At 32.2% G+C, this 19,198-nt stretch overlaps 2 protein-coding genes and 1 long non-coding RNA gene across 8 annotated transcripts; all 3 read left to right on the forward strand.

Annotated features, from left to right (window-relative positions):
- The first annotated feature begins 1,387 nt into the window (after positions 1-1,387).
- On the forward strand, positions 1,388-2,934 carry LOC7488097 (uncharacterized). The gene is made up of 2 exons (XM_024587186.2): positions 1,388-1,519; positions 1,928-2,934. The coding sequence occupies exon 2, from the start codon at positions 1,936-1,938 to the stop codon at positions 2,572-2,574; it is 639 nt and encodes a 212-aa protein (XP_024442954.1). The 5' UTR covers positions 1,388-1,519; positions 1,928-1,935; the 3' UTR covers positions 2,575-2,934.
- A 542-nt stretch (positions 2,935-3,476) lies between these two features.
- LOC7488098 (NDR1/HIN1-like protein 10) lies at positions 3,477-4,298 on the forward strand. The gene has a single exon (XM_002322756.1). The coding sequence runs from the start codon at positions 3,477-3,479 to the stop codon at positions 4,296-4,298; it is 822 nt and encodes a 273-aa protein (XP_002322792.1).
- Positions 4,299-6,425: 2,127 nt separating this feature from the next.
- Positions 6,426-13,386, forward strand: LOC18106183 (uncharacterized). Of its 6 annotated transcripts, none has more exons than XR_008057591.1 (4): positions 6,426-6,911; positions 7,141-10,910; positions 10,994-11,078; positions 12,564-13,386. It is a non-coding gene; the product is annotated as an uncharacterized LOC18106183 (long non-coding RNA). The 6 variants fall into 6 exon arrangements; XR_008057592.1 differs by having other exon boundaries at positions 12,573-13,386; XR_002978384.2 differs by lacking the exon at positions 12,564-13,386 and having other exon boundaries at positions 7,141-10,404; positions 10,692-10,910; positions 10,994-11,206.
- Positions 13,387-19,198: the final 5,812 nt, after the last annotated feature.

Below are 19,198 nucleotides of genomic sequence, written 5' to 3' on the forward strand. Positions count from 1 at the left end.
AGGATCAGATAGTTACATCTTTTTATGAACAAGATGATGCTCTTTTGACAACTATTGTTGAAGGGTTTCATTTGGGGTTGATACAGCAAGAAAACGTGTACATGGAATTTGAAACAAAAGGATTTGAGGGTGATCAACCTCTTGTGGACTATGCAGTAACGAGGGAGATTAAGGAGGAATTTAAAAGAGTGGATTATAGAGTTTTACTGTGTTGGCTACTTTATCATAAGGCAGATTGTATAAGGTTTCGGGTGGATAAGGATTGTTGTTATAAATCATTAATTGTTTATGTTTGAAAGGTGGAATTGTGGTGGCCGCAAAGATTAAAGGATTTTTGTTTTTATGTTTTAAAAATATTTTTGAAAAAATTTGAATTTTTTTTATTTTTTTATTTGTTTCAAATTAATTTTTTTAATGTTTTTATATATTTTAATGTGTTGATGTTAAAATAATTTTTTTAAATTAAAAAAATATTATTTTAATATATTTCTGAATAAAAAATATTTTAAAAAATAACATTTTCCAAACATCGTTAAAGATTGCTCGATTCTTATAATGTTAGCATCTAATTGATTAAGTGTTGGATTAAATTTCTTACAATTTGTTTGATTTTCCCCTTTTTATCTTGAGAAATTGATTGTTTTCTAGGAGAGGACTTCAAGTTTTTTTTTTTTTTAATATGAATGTCCGGGTTAGTTTACGTGTATCTCGACTAATTTTATAGGCTTTGAAGTTAACAATCATGTAAGTCTCCAATAGTACTGAGATTTATGGAACTCGAACTGATACTTTCAGGTGTTCTTAGTTGGATTGGTGAACATTTTGGTTTGAATAATTTTTCCTTCCTTAATAATTAAATTTTGGAATCTATATTGGTTTAAATTTGAACATGAATCGAAAGTATATTTATCATATTTATCACATTGATGCTAATTTGTCATCTAAGATTCTTGAGACAGCAAACAAAAACACATCAAGAAGTTTTGGTCCAAACAAGGAGCAACACAAGTTTTTTTTTTTTTACCCGTCCCCATGGATTAACATTTAACTCCCTAAAATATCTGGGGTTAAATGTTAATTTTCTGAACTTTTCTACACATAAAAAACACTAACAAATAAAGGAATTAAATATATAATAATTATTTGAAAATGCGATTAAAATTATGTACAATAAAAATTTAAATTTAAATTTTTATTTAAAATTATTTTTTTATATTTTAAAATCGTTTTAATGTATTAATATAAAAAAAATAAAAAATATTATTTTAATATATTTTTAAATAAGGGTAAAATAGTGAAAAAAAAAGCCTATCGAAAACCGTTCCCTCCTAAAGAACATTTGAGACAGTTACAAACCGTTGTGACCCCCAGTATATTTGTAAACATTATTTTCTTCTCACAATTTGAAGTTGGTGGTTATAGTCTTCTAATCCGAAGCAACACCATCATCATCAACAACTACTTTGTACTATGAATTCATAAATCTTGAAAGAAAAAAAACAAGTTCAGTACTTATAAGGTACGTAATCCAACAATATCTTTACAAGTTTTTCTTTTTATTTATTGTTCTTAAAATCTTCACTGTATTTCCTACGTTAGAATTATGTATTGAACCAATTCTGAAAGAGGATGGGACGTGAATTAAAGCCATGAATTCTATATATCTTCATCTTTTTTCCATTTCCTTCTGTTTTCTGTTGATTTCTTAGTTTTTTTTTTAAAAAAAGAAAATAACACAATGCTATATATGTTAATTAACGTTGTTAGAAAATTCCGGCCCTATTTAGATCATAAATCTCAAGAGGATTGGATAATTAAATATTACCATCGTCTCTTAAAATCTCGATTCCTTTCTAGTATGGTTTTTCCTGGAAGGATAGAGAATATTACAGGAACTGAAATGAATCAACGCTCATGGTTTATGCAGAAAGAACAATGGCATCGTTGAAGTCTCAAGATTGTGGAAGCATTTGCCAGCTTGCTCTTTTCTTGCTTGCCGTGTTGGCCGGAATATCAATCATCACCTTAGGACTTATGATGAATTCAAAGTACAGTCCACGGACACAGAAACAGCCTCTAGTGATCAGACTCAATTCCTTCTCTGTATCAGACCTTAACGTATCGAATTCCATATCTGGGGCCAATTGGGATGCCGTGTTGTTGTTCGGGAACCGGCATAGTTATTTTGAGATTTCGATCGAAAGTTTTGAAAGTTTTGTTTACTATTATCATCAAGATGCTCTGTCGTGTGCATTAGTGGAGTCAATTCATTTGGGGCCTAAAAAGCAGAAATTGGTGCAGATCAAATTTAATGCCTCTGGGTGCGGAGGGGGTGAACAACCTTTTGTTGAGGAGAGGGTTCTGAAGGAGATAAAGAGAGATGGAGATAATGGAACTTTGCATTTGGGGTTGGTGTTGAATTTTCAGGCTTCTTATAGGAAAGGGCCTTGGTCTTGGGTCTATTGGCTGAAGGCTAAATGCACTGACTTGGACGTGCTCTTTGAAACTGGTCCGGGTGCTGGTATGATGATCGGTGATGAGCCCAGAGCGTGCTCGGTTCCATTGCTCAAGTGATCATGATGTTTCTGTCACTTCCTTTCTTGTTCTTATTCGCTTGTTCTTTTCATTTCTTTTCCTTCGTTTTGAGTTCTGTCTGTTTTTAGGAATACTACTGCTGTAATCAATGCAATTTCTATAGCAGTTTTGGTATTGCTGCCACGAAAATTTCAGACAACCTCCAGGGCTGGGCACATCATGGAATCAAATGCACCTAGTCCTATCTCCAAAACTAGCCGCGAAGAAATTTTGTAACCTGAAGGCCTGTTCTCGACAGATTCTGGACGTGGAAATCACACCTACTTATTATCCTCGTATAGTTTTTAAGCAAAAAACTCTAGGAAATTTGCCCATCACTCGTACAAGTTTTCTTGGCCATATCATGCATCAACTTTGTTACTTTGGCCGTATCTAACATAATGATTCAACTTTGTCACAGTAAAGCATAAAATTTGTTAACCAATACCCATAATTTACTATTTTCAATCATAGCAAGTGATAAAAAACAGGAGCAGCATTTATTCAGCCATGCATTTGACTACACAATAAGCAATACAATATAGATTGCGCATCTTCTTACAAACATTTTTTGGATTTGATTTTTTTTGCAATGCTCCTCTCAATTCCTTGGAAGCTTGAGAAATATGTACTACCTGTTTAACCTTATTGTATTCAAGTGCCAAAGAAAGAAAGGAAACCCAGCTCAATATGGCCAAATGGACCCGTATCATGTGACATGACAACCAATTCCATTTGAACATGTTAGCTTAATCGTAACATACAACACACAATGTACGCGGTTATGCCACCCCTGATTCTCTGTAATCTTTCTCGTTTTCTCCTTACTTCATCCGAAAAAATTAAAATCTCTGCCTCCTGCCTCTCTTGGGTTCAAAGAGAGATAATCAATTAGACGTACTATGGCTTCGGAATCCCAACAACACAACAAGGGAGAAAGCCAACCATCTGAAAGCACCCTTTTTCCTTCAGGAAGACATAAGCGTCCTCCACCAATGAGTTATCCTCCTACATTGGGATATGCACCACCACCACCACATTCAGCCTATCCACCGCCCGGTTATTACCCTTATGCGCGAGCACCACCACCAGCCTATTACGTTAATTCTACAGTACATCAACAAGGATGTCAAAAGTCATCAAGTTTCTTACAAGGCATTCTGTCAACAATAATATTCTTGGTGATGTTTATATTTACACTCCAATTAATCATGCTGCTTGCATTGCGTCCTGAACTTCCTGTTTTTCACGTTGAAGACTTTTCTGTATTAAATTTTAATGCCACCATGCCTACCTTCACGGCTATTTGGGAAGCATACGTATCAGTTAAGAATCCAAATACCAGATTGAAAATAGACTTTGGTCCAATACATAGCCATATGTATTACGACAAAGATTATATCCTTGCTTCAGCTAATTCCCCTAAGTTCTCCATGGAAACAAAGACAAGAAACGTAATACATGCCAGGCTATCGGCCAATAACACGGATAACTCGGTGGAGAGCAGGGTGGTGGATAAATTGGCCAAGGAAAGAAGCAATGGGGCGGTGGGTTTTCATTTTAGAATGGTGTTCTCGACTTGTAGTAGATCGGGTTCATGGTTTAGATCAAATCCTCGAAGCATGGAAGTTGTGTGTGAGGATATTAAAATTGCTTTTGCGGGTGCTTCAGGTGATGGGAATATTGCAGCCAGTGCAGATAGGGACTGCTTAGTTCTTAGCTAGTTAATTTGTATGTTAATATATATTTTATAAAAAGGGAAAAAAAGTGGCCAATATATGAAAATGGTTTCTTTTATCCGTCAATTTCCTCTTAAGCTTCTTAATTATCATATCTGGAGATTAACTCATGCGGTTGATGGGGACATAGTTTTGATGTTAGACATGATAGATATAAACATGTTTTTAAAATAATTTCTATTTATATCATATATAAATTGATAAAAATATATCTTTTGTTATTGATAAAAAAAACATTTATGAATTTTTTTTTATATAGATTTTGGTATTTTTAAGCTTTGATATACTCAAATTTAATAGTATTATTTTTATAGGTAAAAATCTGAATGTTAGTGTACGTCTAAACTTATATGGCGTTTTAGTATTTTCACACTATCTTTTTTATTTGAAAAATTGCTGGCACGTGTTCCACACACCTTAGCGAGTGAGCGGCGCTCGCGCCATTAAGGAGGCGCGTGAAACACCTCTCAGCGACTAAATCTAGCTATACATTGTCTAGATAGATGTGCAGACGTGTCCTCTTTCACATGGTGCAACATGTGTAAATAGATCATGATTTGATTACCGCTAGTGATTGATTGTTTGTGTTTTTTTTCTCTCCTGACAACTAAAATGAACAATTATTAGATTATTTGTTTGTTGTTTACTTGATTCTGGCAAAGGTTGCCGGACCCAAGCACTTTGGGCCTGACAACAATATTAAACCAAAGATCTTTGGGTCTTGGGTTTGGCAATAATGTTTGGTACCAGACCCAGGCACGGGTCTAGCATGATTGTCAAAACCAGGTGTGGGTCTGCCAACATTTCCAAACCCAGACATGGGTCTAACATGGTTATCATATCCAAAGCTCTGGAGTCTGACATGACCACTATACCCAATTCACTTGGATATAACATGACCATTGAATCTAAGGAGTTTACAATATTTTTTATATTTTTAATAATTTTTTAATATTTGTTTTTAAAAATAATATTATTTTGTTGTGAAGCGTGAATCAATAAAGTAGTATTTTAGTATATGTGTATCAGAAACCTACTTATTTTTAATTTTTTTTTAAACTTCCTGTTCGTTTTAACCCGATATATTCAATTCACATTTTTTGGTTTAATTATTTATTGGGAATTCCGGACAAAAAGAAAATGAAATTAGTATGAAGTTAGAGATGAAAAATATTGTTACTATAATACCGCCTCGGACCTTTTTAGGTTTGTTGGTATTCATGGTAATTTGGTCTTAAATTTTTAAATTGGGAACTTCTCGATGATATTTTATGTTGTATAAAATCTAATTGATAGTATTGTTTTTAAAAAAACTGATGATAAAACTCAAAACATGTTCAATTATGTGTTTTTTTTAATGAAAAAAATTAATTTAAACTTTTTATTATCACATGCGTAATATGTCATTTTTGTAATAAACTCAACATTTTTTTAATGAAAAAAAAAGTTGAGTGTTGTCATAATTAGTTTTTACTCCATTTTTATCATATTTACAAAAATATTAAAAAAATATTTCTAACATGATTTACCTAGTTTTTTGTAATTTTTTATCTCTTCACATGTCATGGATTTAAAATTTTTTCTTTAAATTTCAGAAATACAGAAGGAGGGAAGATATTTTGTTTAAAAAGGAGGGGACTTTCACAAGATGCCGGAAAGTTTTGGAAAATATATGGAAGCTATAGAATGTCTATAGAATGTCGCGGAAGAAATTAGGAACAATTATAAAAGGAATATATATTAATTTGTTATTTTTTAAAGTATATTTTATTTAAAAATATATTAAAATAATATTTTTTTTAAAAAAAATTATTTTTAATATTAGCGCATCAAAATAATCTAAAAACAAAAAAAAATATTAATTTGAAAAAAATAATTTTTTTTTTAATTTTTTTAAATTTCAAATTCAAACATATTCGTAATAACCCTGAACGGATGAGACACTGATAAATCTCATATAGAATTAGTTAGATAATTAGCTTAATGTTTTTATTTATTTTTTGTCTAAATACTCTCTCCCAAGAAAAACAAAAAAAAACAAATCTAAAAAAAAACAAAAAATTCACCTCTCTCTTTCCCACTCACTAGCGCGCGCGCGCAACGCTCAAAAAACCAAAAAGAAGAGAACTTAGAGAAGACACTCATCTCTCTCACCAAGTGATCTCTCTCTTCCATAAACACACACATAAACTAAGCTTTCTCTCACTCAAATCTCTCCATAAACCTCACTAATCACTCAAAATCTAAAAAATAACATAAAATGGAAGCCTACTCCTCAAGCTAGACAAAGGAAGGAAGCAGAAAAAAAGAAAAAAAAGAAGAAGAAATTGCAAGAAAATAGAGAAAGGGCTGAAACTTCCCACCGGCCGATCTACCACCTCCGACGACGGTGAGATACACCGCCTGCACTAGATGGAAGAGGAAGCGTTTATGTAGCTGCGGGCCCTTCACGCACTCCAAGAGCTCATAGGCATATGGAAAAACACGCCACAAGCCACGGTGGTTCAAGCCGAGATTGTAACCGACGCTCCACCATGAACCTCCTATGAAACCACCGGTCACTAACAACCTTTGTGCTCATTTCATCCACCATTGAAGGTTGAATTCTTATGCTCTTAAACCCTAACATTTTTTAGCTTATTCTTTGAATTTGTGTTTGTACTTTAAGTGAACCGTAGAACTTAGATTTTAAATTACATGTTGATTACTTGATTTAGTGATGGATCGTGAGCTTATTCTTTGAGTTGTTTGTATTTGAACCTTTAAACTTTTATTCTTTGATTATGTTTGGTCATTGAGAGCTTCAAATTTGAACTTCCTTTTTCAGATGGAATGTACATGGTGGCAATTGACCACGTTCTTAGACCTGGTCGTTATTGTGTGCTTTCTGGTCCCCCATTAACAATATAAGAATGATTACCAAGCATTGCAGCGTCCTAAAGAGGAACTGGAGGAGGAACAGAGGAAGATCGAAGAGGTTACCAAACTTCTTAGCTGGGAAAAGAGGCATGAGATTGGTGAAATAGCTATCTGGCATAAGAGAATAAATAATGATTTTTTCCGTGAGCAAGATCCTAAACCAACTATGTGTAAATATTTATACTCTAAACAATTTGCTAGAAAGAAGCTTATCTTTGCTAGAAAAATACAAAACATTTTTTTTTTATGTTCTGGAACTTCTGCCCATTATTTCCAGTAAGAACAACATTGATATAGCAGATCCACGTTTGATTGTTGTTCCCTGTGTTGCTTTCTTAGTCTTTTTATTTTCTTTGGCCCTGTTTGAGTGGATTGTCATCTGTTGCAATACTGATATTATGCCAATAGTGTTACCATTACTTAAGTTGCACACTACTACGAGGATGAGTTTCCATGATGAAAGATTTCAGTAGCTTGCGTATTTCAAATTATTCAGCATGAGAAATTCTCTGAAGTTATTTGTTTGAGGTAGAAAGCTTTTGCTCCATGCTTACAGAATTTTTTTCATATTGTTCTAGGTACAAGAATGAGTAACACCTTATCCTGGGACAGATGAAGTCACCGGGGCAGCATGGCAGCCATTTTCAGAGAAACTAAATGTTGTTCCTCCCAGAATATCCAGTGGCTCCATTCCAGGATTGTCAGTTGAGAAATTTCTAGAGGACAATCGAACATTAGCACTCAATATATTTCGTTTTAAGCCCTTCCCATTCATGATTCATGTTCCTATTATTCTCGGTATAGTTGCAAGTATTTTATGGTGCTGCATGATTTTTGCGTCTAAGTTTCATTATAGCCTTTAAAATTCCAGCTTCGTATGCGGGGTTATTGGTCATATAATTGGTGTTGGGGTTGTTCTTGGTCTTCAGAACATTGGTGCACTGTAAAAAGCGTATACCCTGCTTTAGAATTCTTTTTTAATAAAATGAAAATGCCTACAGATTTTCTGTAAATGACGGAATATTCTTTCGATGATTCTGTCTGTATTAAAAATCACAGACTAAATTGTCAACAGAATAAAATCGTTGATGCTCAACTTTCTGATGACTGAATTCTGTCAGTGATTTTTAATACCAGCATGATTTTCTCTAAATGCTGACCGTCATTTCTGAGAGTGAAAAAAATCCTGAAACTAAACGATTTCTTGAAAATGGGAATAGCTCCCATGAAAGCCCAGGTATATCCCGTTGCATGTGGTGGACATATTACAAAAGTAATTTATCAAATTAAGTTTTTAACAACTGATATAAGTTAGATAAAATTTGAATAGGCACATAAACTTTTGAAATGGAACTAATGTATCCGATTAGTAGTCCAAAAAATGGAGGAAAATGAATTCTTGCATATTGTAGAATTAAACTTTTTCTCTCTTTAATATGAGAATTGAATAATCATATGTATTTTTATATTAGATTATACATCAATCAAAATTATATTTTTATACTAATGATCTTAAAATACAATTCTCGCGTCGATCCCATTTATCTTATTAAACCAATCTTAAAAACTAAAAAAAAAAGAGATAAATATCCTTAACAACTAAAATCTTGCTGTGTGGAATTTTTGGTTTTTTTCTTTGATTTTTCCTAGATTTTAAACATCTGTATGTATGTGATTTATACACTAGCAAGTAGAGTGTTTCAATCAGGCTACGAATTTTTCTGTAAAACTTTTGTTAATGTCAAGTGGTAAATAGACTTTTTTTAAAACATACATGCTAGTTTTCTGGTCAGAGAGTTTTGAGTTGAGGTTTGGAGGAAATACATGTTCTTATGTCAAGTGTAAATGCTAGTTTTCAAGGGTTTTTTTTTTTTTTTTAATAACCTTTTGAAAGGCATGCTGCTTTCTTTAGTGTCTCAGAATATGCTTGAGTTGAGATTTGAGGAAATGCCTAATTTAGTGCTTTTAACTCAATTATTGGAACGTTCATGTATAATATACCAATCAAACAATCATGGTAAAGTTAGCATAAGGAACTACATCTTTCAAAATCATATATATTTCTTAGTTCTTAATTCGACTAGCATTTTTGTATCTCCCGTTTATTCTTATGTAGGTTTTGAACTGTGTCTAAGCTTTCTGAAATATTGATGTCTGTCCAAGTTATATGATTGCTGTTTCATTGATATTTTTAGATTTCTTCCATTTCAGCTTGTTTGATGCATGAAAGAACTGGTGCCCCGCTTTCTGAAATGAGTTCTCTGAATAAGTAGACTTTACACTTTATATTGCTAGTTCTTAATTATTGCTTGTGAAACCAAAACATGTCTGTATTATAGGTTTTTCGCCACATTTTAATTTCTTGCTGGTACTGATCCTGTTTTTGTTTTAAAATTATAAATTTAGGTAGGCTATGATATGATGATACTGTGATGCAGTCAAAACGGATGTATTTGTGCCTTATGGTTGAATAATTTTAGATCAGTTTAACATTCTGTAAGGGTTTTGACGTGTTGGCAAAATGCCAAATTCACCTTTGTTGTTGTATATTTTCTTACTAGAAGATGCATGTCAGGTTTCTTGAATATGGATGAAGATAAGTCCTTATCAGAAGCTCACAGCTGATGCGCATGCTAGTTTTGTCCACATGAACAAGCTTCGGGCACAGTGCTGCATTGGAAAGTAGAAACGGCTTTAGCTTGCAAGATTCCATATATTTTTTCAACTCTATTTTTGGTATTTGTTCCAGCATTTCATTTTTCATTTTACCCATATTCAGATTAACTAAAATTCTAGTGAATGCATTTCATAAATCTTGATTGGTGTGCATATATGTGGGACTTCTGATTGCTGCATTTGAAGAGCGCAGGGATCTGAAGCTTGGTTAACCCTTGCCTGCTGCTGTAGAAGATTTGCTTCTAATTTTGCGATTGCCTGGTGACTGTCATGCCAAGTTCTTTTTTTTACAGCCCTGATATGAAGTGGAATGTCTATAAACATCCTTTCTACAGTAATTATTCCATCCCGAAATCAACCAGCCATGATCTGTAATATAAGCACCGAAAATTAATCTGTTGAGCACAAGAGCCAGATGGCCTAAGACATTTACTAGAGTGGAGATCTGAGATGAGCTACAAATATTAATATCATCGCGATTGCGCCATCTATTCAGGTGGTTGATGAGGCACCTTGAAATCTTGGTACATTGCTATTGTTTTAAGGATCACTTTATTTTTTTTGATAGATATGTGCGTAGGCAATTCATCTGCATATTCAATTGATACTACAGAACTTGAGGGACAAAGCTGTTGTATATGGATCATGTTGTTGTTTTTATCTTATATTATTATTTGGATCATAGTGGGAATTTCATCTAGTCTACGTGTTGGTTAGTGCTATGTATCTGTTCTATCGGTCTTGCTAGCTGATGGGAGACCTCTTGCTCATTCTTATCCTCAGCGTTGCTGCACTTATATCAGATGGTGTGCTGTTGCAGGGAACTGTTGAGCTCCGTCCGAGGGCATGAGAGATAAAGGTCTTTGCATAGTTATGGAAGTGGAAGTTTGGTTACTAGTGGCACCCTAGCATCAAAGCAGATCCTTGAAAAGGTTTTTCATTTTTCAGTTCTCATACAGGACGTAGCTGTTACTCATAGCAGCCCACATGGATCGAAGAACTGTAAGCTTCATCAAAATTCAGTCTATATATGCTCTTCTAATTTCAGTGATCTTCTTCCGTTACCTATTTTATTTCAAAACCAGGTGAACCTCCTCCTTTCGCAACCTCTACGGATGCCGCTGGGGTAGAACTTGAACATGCGCTGATTAAATTCACATCAGTAACATGGTAAACATTGTTCAAATTACTGTTTCCCTTGCCATTATTGCTTCGAGTTCAAGTTCTTTAATTGTTTTAAATATTAATTATAATAAGACATTTACTCCACTATGGTCTACTCGACAAGTGGGGAGGAACCTGCCCTGTCATAAGTTTGCCTAACCTAAATAATCTGGCTTTTAACTTATTTTTTAAAGCTATGGTGCCTAAGGAAATGGTCCTGGGGCGTCTTCTATGAACATGATAAGATACCCATCACAAGAACTGGGCCACATTATATTGCCCCAGTAAGGCATGATTAAGACCCTGGTGGCTGTATTAGTAGAGAGAAAGAGAGAGAGGATGGCGTTCTATCTCATATGTCTTGGAATATTAATTTCGTGTCATGATGAATGTTTGGTAGGAAACTTCCAAATGGATTTGGATGCGAATTGGAGTCCGAATTAGCAGATTAGTTCCTATTTTCTGATGGCAAACTGAAACTCTCCTGTGATTTATACATCATATGGGAATTATTGGAGTCTTTGGACATGAAATAGGAGGCGAGAGAGAGGGGATTGAGGAGATCAAAATTATCCTTTATCATTCAGTCAGAAAACCATACAAGTGTCAATTGTTTGAATGTCAAGGCAAATGGTCGGTGGAGATTTCACTTATTGTTTCGTTAAATGTAGAACAGAATCATGACAGAGCACTATAATGACCTCTTTTTAACTCCTCATATTCTTACGTTGCTTTGCTGTCATCTCCTCTGATGTGAAGTTCTACCTTTCCAACCTTTCGTTCTCTTTAATTTTATAATTATAGCGACGAAAAACATCCAAGAGGTTCTACAACACGCTATTTAGGGTAATTTTATAATTATAGCGACCAAAAACATCCAAGTGGTTTTATAATATGGGCTTGTTTATTTTTATGTTTTAAAAATATTTTTAAAAATATTTATTTTTTTTATTTTTTTCTTTAAATTAATAACTTTTTGATGTTTTTAAATTATTTTAATGTGTTGATGTTAAAAATAATTTTTAAACAATTAAAAATATATTATTTTAATATATTTCTAAACAAAAAATATTTTAAAAAATAATTATTATAACACTTTAATATCTTTTCTCGATCATCATTAATGACATAGTTAAGAAAATCTATAAAGAGTGATGCTAGATTACCATTAACCTTTTCCTCCCCTCATTAAGTACGGATTCAAACCTTTTTCTTGCCAATGTAAAAACAATAGTTATAGAATCTAACCCTTCTTTGTGAGTCACTTTGTTGGTCTAGAAAAATAGTTTTTAAAAAAATATAATATAAATTTAAATTAATGTAAGTTAACTTCTTTAATCTGTTATTTAAGATTTGCATAGATTAAATTTAATAATTATCCAAAAATCTATTATCTTTTGCGTGAAATTTAATATTATTACATGATATTTGGGTTGTGATATAAATATATCTATTTTCTTAACGTGTTATTTTTTTATTGTTAAAATCAAGATTATGCAGGGAAAAGATTATAAAATCAAACTGATCATTAAGAAGAAGAAAGAAGAACTGTCAAGAACAAGTCATGAAATTGATTGGCTCGGAAAGATAGAGATAATTTAGGATTCCAAGAAACCCTTTCTTTTATATTCCATACATTTTTTTCCCATCCTTTTCAGTTTGGAGTTATCTGCCATGAGAATTCCCTACCAATCAAGTGTTCTCACCGATGCCCTTTATTCCTGATCAAACCTGACTTTTAGGTTTTGTCTCTTTCACTAGCCAAGTTGCCATGTTGAGACTTTATCCTCGAGTTAAACCTAGAAACGAAGTCAGAGCGTGCTCACCACGCACAAATCACATTGTGACATCAGAGTAGCTAGTCTGCCGTCGAAGATAGAGTTCTGAAATTCATGGTTCGAAACTTAAAAAGATGGGGATTTGAGAGGTTCGAAGCAGATCCGTTGTAGGGACTTCGGAAGTACAACAATATGGGGATCGGAATCAGCCTAAATGTCAGTGCTGCAGTATGGCAAAGTAGAAGAGAAGAAGCCTCTCTTCCTTCCTTCCTTCCTCTGAGAGGATATTCTAATCAGCACTGGAATGAAGCTACCAAACGTACATGGAGAGGGATATCCTTCGGCTACTTTCTTCTCTTTATTTCTTTCTTTTTGTTCAGAATTAGTACACAGAATTTCGGGCTATCCTCTTTGCAGCTCCCATGAACATGGTACTCCTCAAATGAGGATTCTTTTATGATTCAAAATGTTAATGATCGATTATTAAATTATCCGATTTGTATAAAAATAATGAAAAAAAACTTATTAATTTCAAATTTAATAGTTCAAAATAAGTTTTGAAGTTTGTCAATGTAAAATATTATAATTAAGAGTTTTTTTTAATATTGTAGTAGCGGTTGTTTCTAATAATAATTTTACTTTGTAACACATAAGTTGCAAAAAAAATTAAAAAAAGTCCAGCTATATTCTCACTTCCAAAAAATTTCTTCATTCAGAGTCCCTTTTTGTCCCATCATTTTACTCTTTTTACTCCTGTTCCCCACTCACGTGACTTGTGGAGTCAATCATGGTGTACCACATGCCGTGCCGGTTTCTCTTTCTTTCTTTCTTAATGCAATTTTATGGCTAACTTGTGCTTACCATCCAATCCTAAAATGCCCTTGCTCTGAATCAAGCCCGTGGTATTCTATCTCAACCCTCTCCCAGTTTTCTATGTATCTCATCAGCCGATACATTAATTAGGAAACGATTAGGAAATATGTTCAACGATTAATTATATTTTAACAGAACTAAATGCTTAAGTAAAGATTAAACGATTCTTTTATATATATATATATAATTCTGAGAAATTCAGTAAGTGCTCGATCTAATGACTGATAGAGCGAGTCTGATATGTTGGGTAGTCATAAATCTAATTAGTTGGTTAGTCAATTTGTTCGAAGGAAAAAATCAATATACATGTGTCATTAGATGCACCAACCATGTATTAAAAATATAAAATTATCTGATCAACTCTATGATGCTAGATAAATTAATGACTCGTCGAATTTTAGAATTTAATAGTTAGATTTTATATATATAGTAGGTGGTTCATTATCAATTTTTTATATTAATTATATTTTTTATTTATTTAATATGGGATATATGTCTAGTGATACTTCTCATTTACAATCCAATTTTTGAAGTTAGTCGATGGCTTGGATTTCAAGATCTTTGATGAATAGGTATGCCTTTTGAGGCTTTAATACCATTAAATTTGGAGTTATTTTCAAAAGACTCAAATTTTATGATAGGAGGCTCATTATCGATTAATTTTTTATATTAGTTTATATATATATATATATATATTAATTATCTGGTGTTCATTTTTTTTCTGTTAAATGTTTTGGAATGTAGTAATTGTTGTTTTTTGAAGTATTATTTTCTCATAAATATATTTGATATTAGTACATTACAATAATACAGAAACATAAAAAAAAATTAAGTAAAAATAAATAAATTTTACTGAAACTCCCATGTAAATACAACTCAAAAACAGGTTCTTAATTAGGAAGGAGATGATAATTAGTTAAACAAAATGTCAGAACAAGGTGGTTTTTTCCATGACAACGTTTCACGTGGCATTTACTTGAGTTGTCCTTATCTTGTATTTCCTAATAGGCAGCCACACTAATTAAATTTTCTTTGATTGATCAGACTTGTTTAATTAAAGAAATTGGCAAGTTTTTGAGTCAGTCAAGCCATGGTTATTTTAATTTTGTTTCTCAGATTGTAATGATTACTGAATATATATAATAATAATAATTTAGACCCTTGATTTAATAAAATCTGATCGGAGTAATTAATGTAGCAGAAGTTTCTGAGAACCTGTTCTACAGTTGATGTTTGGCTCCTTCGAGCCGACAAGAAAATTTAAAAAAAACACTAAATGAGTATAAACGAAGGCTTGGGTTCACATGGCTACTTTTTTAAATTTCCACGCAACATTTCTTGGACTTTGAATACAAATGTGAGTGCACTGCCTAGCTATCTAGGCGATCTGATTATTGAACGTTGAGTGAGATGTAAACAAACGTTTGCCGTTCTTTTTGAAATAGTCAACTTGCAATCTAGGGTTTTGAAGATTGCTATTAAGGGCTTGTTCGGTAGTTCGATGAGCTTTAGTCGAAATTATATTTTGTTTTAACTATAATTTTAATTAAAAGTATTTGATTATATATTAGATAGTTTTTTCTAAATTTACGAAAAAACTCTATTTATAAAATTTTAGTTATGAATAATCTATAATTTATATCTTTTTTAAAAACCACAAAAATCATCACGCACACTAAATCTAAAAAAAGTGAGAAAGGGATATCTAGTTATGTGTTTTGGAATATATTGTTAGGTGGGATGTCAACAAATCATATTTATACTAGACATTGAGAAAGAAGCATAGTAAGAGTTTTTCTCCCTTTCCATTATGATAATCCCACTTTAAATCGTTGAGTTTATTGTTATTTAGGTGATCCAACTTCACCAACCAGATCATTTTACCTTGATTCCAAAATGTAATTTGTAATTAATAACGATAGCAATATGAAAATTTATACTGATAATTGTGACATAACAAAACAGATTAAAGAATTGCAATTAATAAATCATGAGAGGTAATTTAACTGGTCAAGTTTTGGGCATGCTTTCTAATGGTTACGGGTATGAATCCTCTCAAAGCCACTGAAAGCTTACATGGTCGTTAACTTAAGAGTCTGTGGAATTAGTCGAGGTGCGCGCAAACTGACCCGGATAGAATTATATTGCAATTAATGCCATCAACAAGTTAATTATTTTACTTTTTTGCATGAATTAAATTCTTACATTTTGATATATATTACCGAACACAAGCTAAATTTTGTACCAAAAGAAAAAAAGAAGAAGAAGAAGAGAAAGGGATATCGAGTTTGTTTCTACGGTTTAAAATTAATAGAATTTGTGGAAGCACATGGAAAGGCATCTTCAAGCTTCTTTCGTTTTCCTTTACGTCTTTGGGAAAACTCACACCAATAACAAATGCACACTTGCAGACGTGATGACCGTTTCTGAATTTTGTTTTTTTTGTTTTTTGATAATAACACATATCTTTTTGAAGGCAGGTAATATTACCCAAAATTACTTAGGGAGCAGGAAACTGTATAGATATATGGTAAGATTTCAATTGTATGTTAAAATGCAGAATTTTTTTTAATTGTGATTGTTATTTTTGTTTTTTATATCTACGGTATCTCGGGTCAACTTGTGAACACTGAACCGGGTCCTTACATTCTGCGATTCGTGATCATCAGAGATGGAGAGAATCGAATTAAAAACCATATAGAAAAACATATTCCTTGGCCCTTGTTCATTTTAATATCTTAGCCACCAGTACTAATTATTGGTCTTTGCTTCTAGCTATCCATAGATTATATACAGTCAACAACAAAACTATAAATTTACAATAATTCATAAAAAAAGAAAAGGTAAAACTCAATATGCCTTTTGCATGGATTGGTGGGAGGTGGGAGTACTTTTTCTCTAGCTTTAACCACCACTTTTAGACGTCTTGTATATCAGTAAACAATTCTAAGCCTTTTAAATTTCTAATTGCGGTGGCTAGCACTCTCTTTAAAATGATAATTTCAAATAAAAGCCATTCTTGGGAAGGTTCCGACGACTTCTTCAGGGGAAAGGGGGCAAAATACTTCCATGTAAAAGAAACTGTTGAGAAAGGTTATGAACTTTTAATCTCATAAAAAAAAAAAAAAAAAAAGGGTTATGAGCTTTTAAGCCGTAAATAGAAGAAGAAAGATAAAGGGTGAACTTTCAAGCACAATTTGGAGTCCAAATGCATTTATTTCCATAAAACCTTAATCTATTTTGTGAATTTTTGCTATATTAAATAATTCTTCGATTCTTTTCCCTTGCAATCACGCTAGGCTTTGGCTGGTAGCCATAAAGTATATTCTAGAACCCAGAAAAAAAGTCGGTAAGATGAGATGGGCAACTTCTTCGTTATTGGTAACTGGGCCCCGAGTATATCCTTGATAGAACACGTGTCCCTTTTAGGTCCCTCTGGGCTTTGATCGGTGATGAAAAGGACGACCGATTGAACCATACACGTGCAATGGTAAGAACAAATAGTAAATGGAGTCACCATCACGAAAGAATGGAAATCCAACGGTTGAGATTTCATTTGTGTATTGGGCATCTTTATTTTTCTTTTGTTGCCTTTTTGTCTTCCTAAGTTTGATTGACAAAAAGGCAACTTCCCTTTGTTGCAAAGTAATGCTGGCCACTAGCATATTTGTTTGTTTTTTAAATAATATTATAGAAAAAAATGAATTTTTTTAGTATTAAATTAATTTTTTATTATTATTTTAGATGGTTTTAATATGTTAATATAAAAATAAATTTTAAAAAATTAAAAAATATATTATTTTAATATATTTATAAATAAAATATATTTTAAAAAATAACCGCTACAACAATATTAAATCTGCTATATATGCTCTGGTGGTCACTGCGTCCTGGCATTTTTTTGCATTATTGGCCGAACTTTTAGAAAATGCAGGCCATAATGTTAATATGGTTTCAAGATAAACACCAATTATTTACGTTATTATACTAAGCATAAATTGAACATGAGGCATATTAATTAATTAATTAATCATTTGGGACACATTTATCCCGAAAATACAAACATGGATTTTCCTAAAAGATTAAAATCGGTAGCCAATAAATAAATATAACTTGAAAAGGAGAGAAGATAATCAAGACAACATAGTAATTATCTTGCTATTACTATTCTATTTTCTCCATCTACAAGACAGATTGATGTCGGAGTCTCAACGTACACAGTAATTAACTAGATGAAATAGATATTTCATGCAATTTTCAGTTCTAGTTGACTATATATCTATGGACGTACTTGTCAAGTTTTTTTGGCAGCTTAAATAATAGAAACCGTGAACTATTCCAATACAAGAACTTGCACTCAAAATATATACACACACACAATCATTTTCATGTACATATATCAATTTTATGAGCAAAATTTAAAGAAATTATACCACTCACCATATTATTAATCCGTGTTACGCTCTAGTTCAAGTTAATTTTTTTTATTAATATTATAAAAATATTTAAATATTGTTAATATTTTAATTTTTCCCCGTGAAAAAAATAATTTAAATCGTATAGGGACTGATTCGATATGACTTGATTGATTTTGTAGGTTCAAAGCAACACAGATAACCTGTAAAAACATGGTTTTACTAAAAAAATTCCAGATTACATCTTATTTTTTTAATATTAAGATAACAACATATTGGATTAACTTGGATCAACTCGAGTTAACACTTTAAATTCATGACCCGGGTTATGAGACTATGATAACCCCATAAAAAACAAATCAAAACAAATTATGAAACTTAATTTATAATTAACCAACTGTTGAAAAATAAAATTAACAAAAAAACTCAATTAAAAAAACTGACCTAAAAAAACGAACCGAATTAACCTGTCAAACCCTCGACCTAGATTATAAGACCGAAATAACCCTATAGAAAGCAAATCAAAACTAATTATGAAGTCCAATTCCTAATCAGCCCAATGTTGAATGATAAGATTAAAAAAAATTAATTAAAAAAAACATAAAAAATGATCCAAGTCAATTCACCAAACTCATGACCCGGGTTATAAGATGGAGATAATCTCATAAAAAGAAAAAATGATAACCTAATTTAATTAACTCGTCAAATCCGCAACTCCGATTATGAGACTAAAATAACTCCATAAAGAGCAAATCAAAATAAATTATGAAGTTTAAATCCTAATCGTCTCTGTCAGACATAATGTTAAACGATGAAAATTACTTAAAAAATAACACAAAAAATTAGTCAAGTCAACCTGGGTTAATCCATTAAGAACTATTCTCAGGTCATCAAGCCAGGATAACTTAATAAAAAAAATCATGAAACATAATTTCCAATGAAACACAATATTAAATGATGAAATTTGAGGAAAAATCAATTAAAAAAAACTGAGTCAATTAGGTCAACTCACTAAACCTGCAACCTATATCACGAGACGTGAACAACCCAATAAAAAGCA

Source organism: Populus trichocarpa, chromosome 16, assembly GCF_000002775.5.
Source record: "Populus trichocarpa isolate Nisqually-1 chromosome 16, P.trichocarpa_v4.1, whole genome shotgun sequence".
In the NCBI taxonomy this organism is placed as follows: Eukaryota; Viridiplantae; Streptophyta; class Magnoliopsida; order Malpighiales; family Salicaceae; genus Populus; species Populus trichocarpa.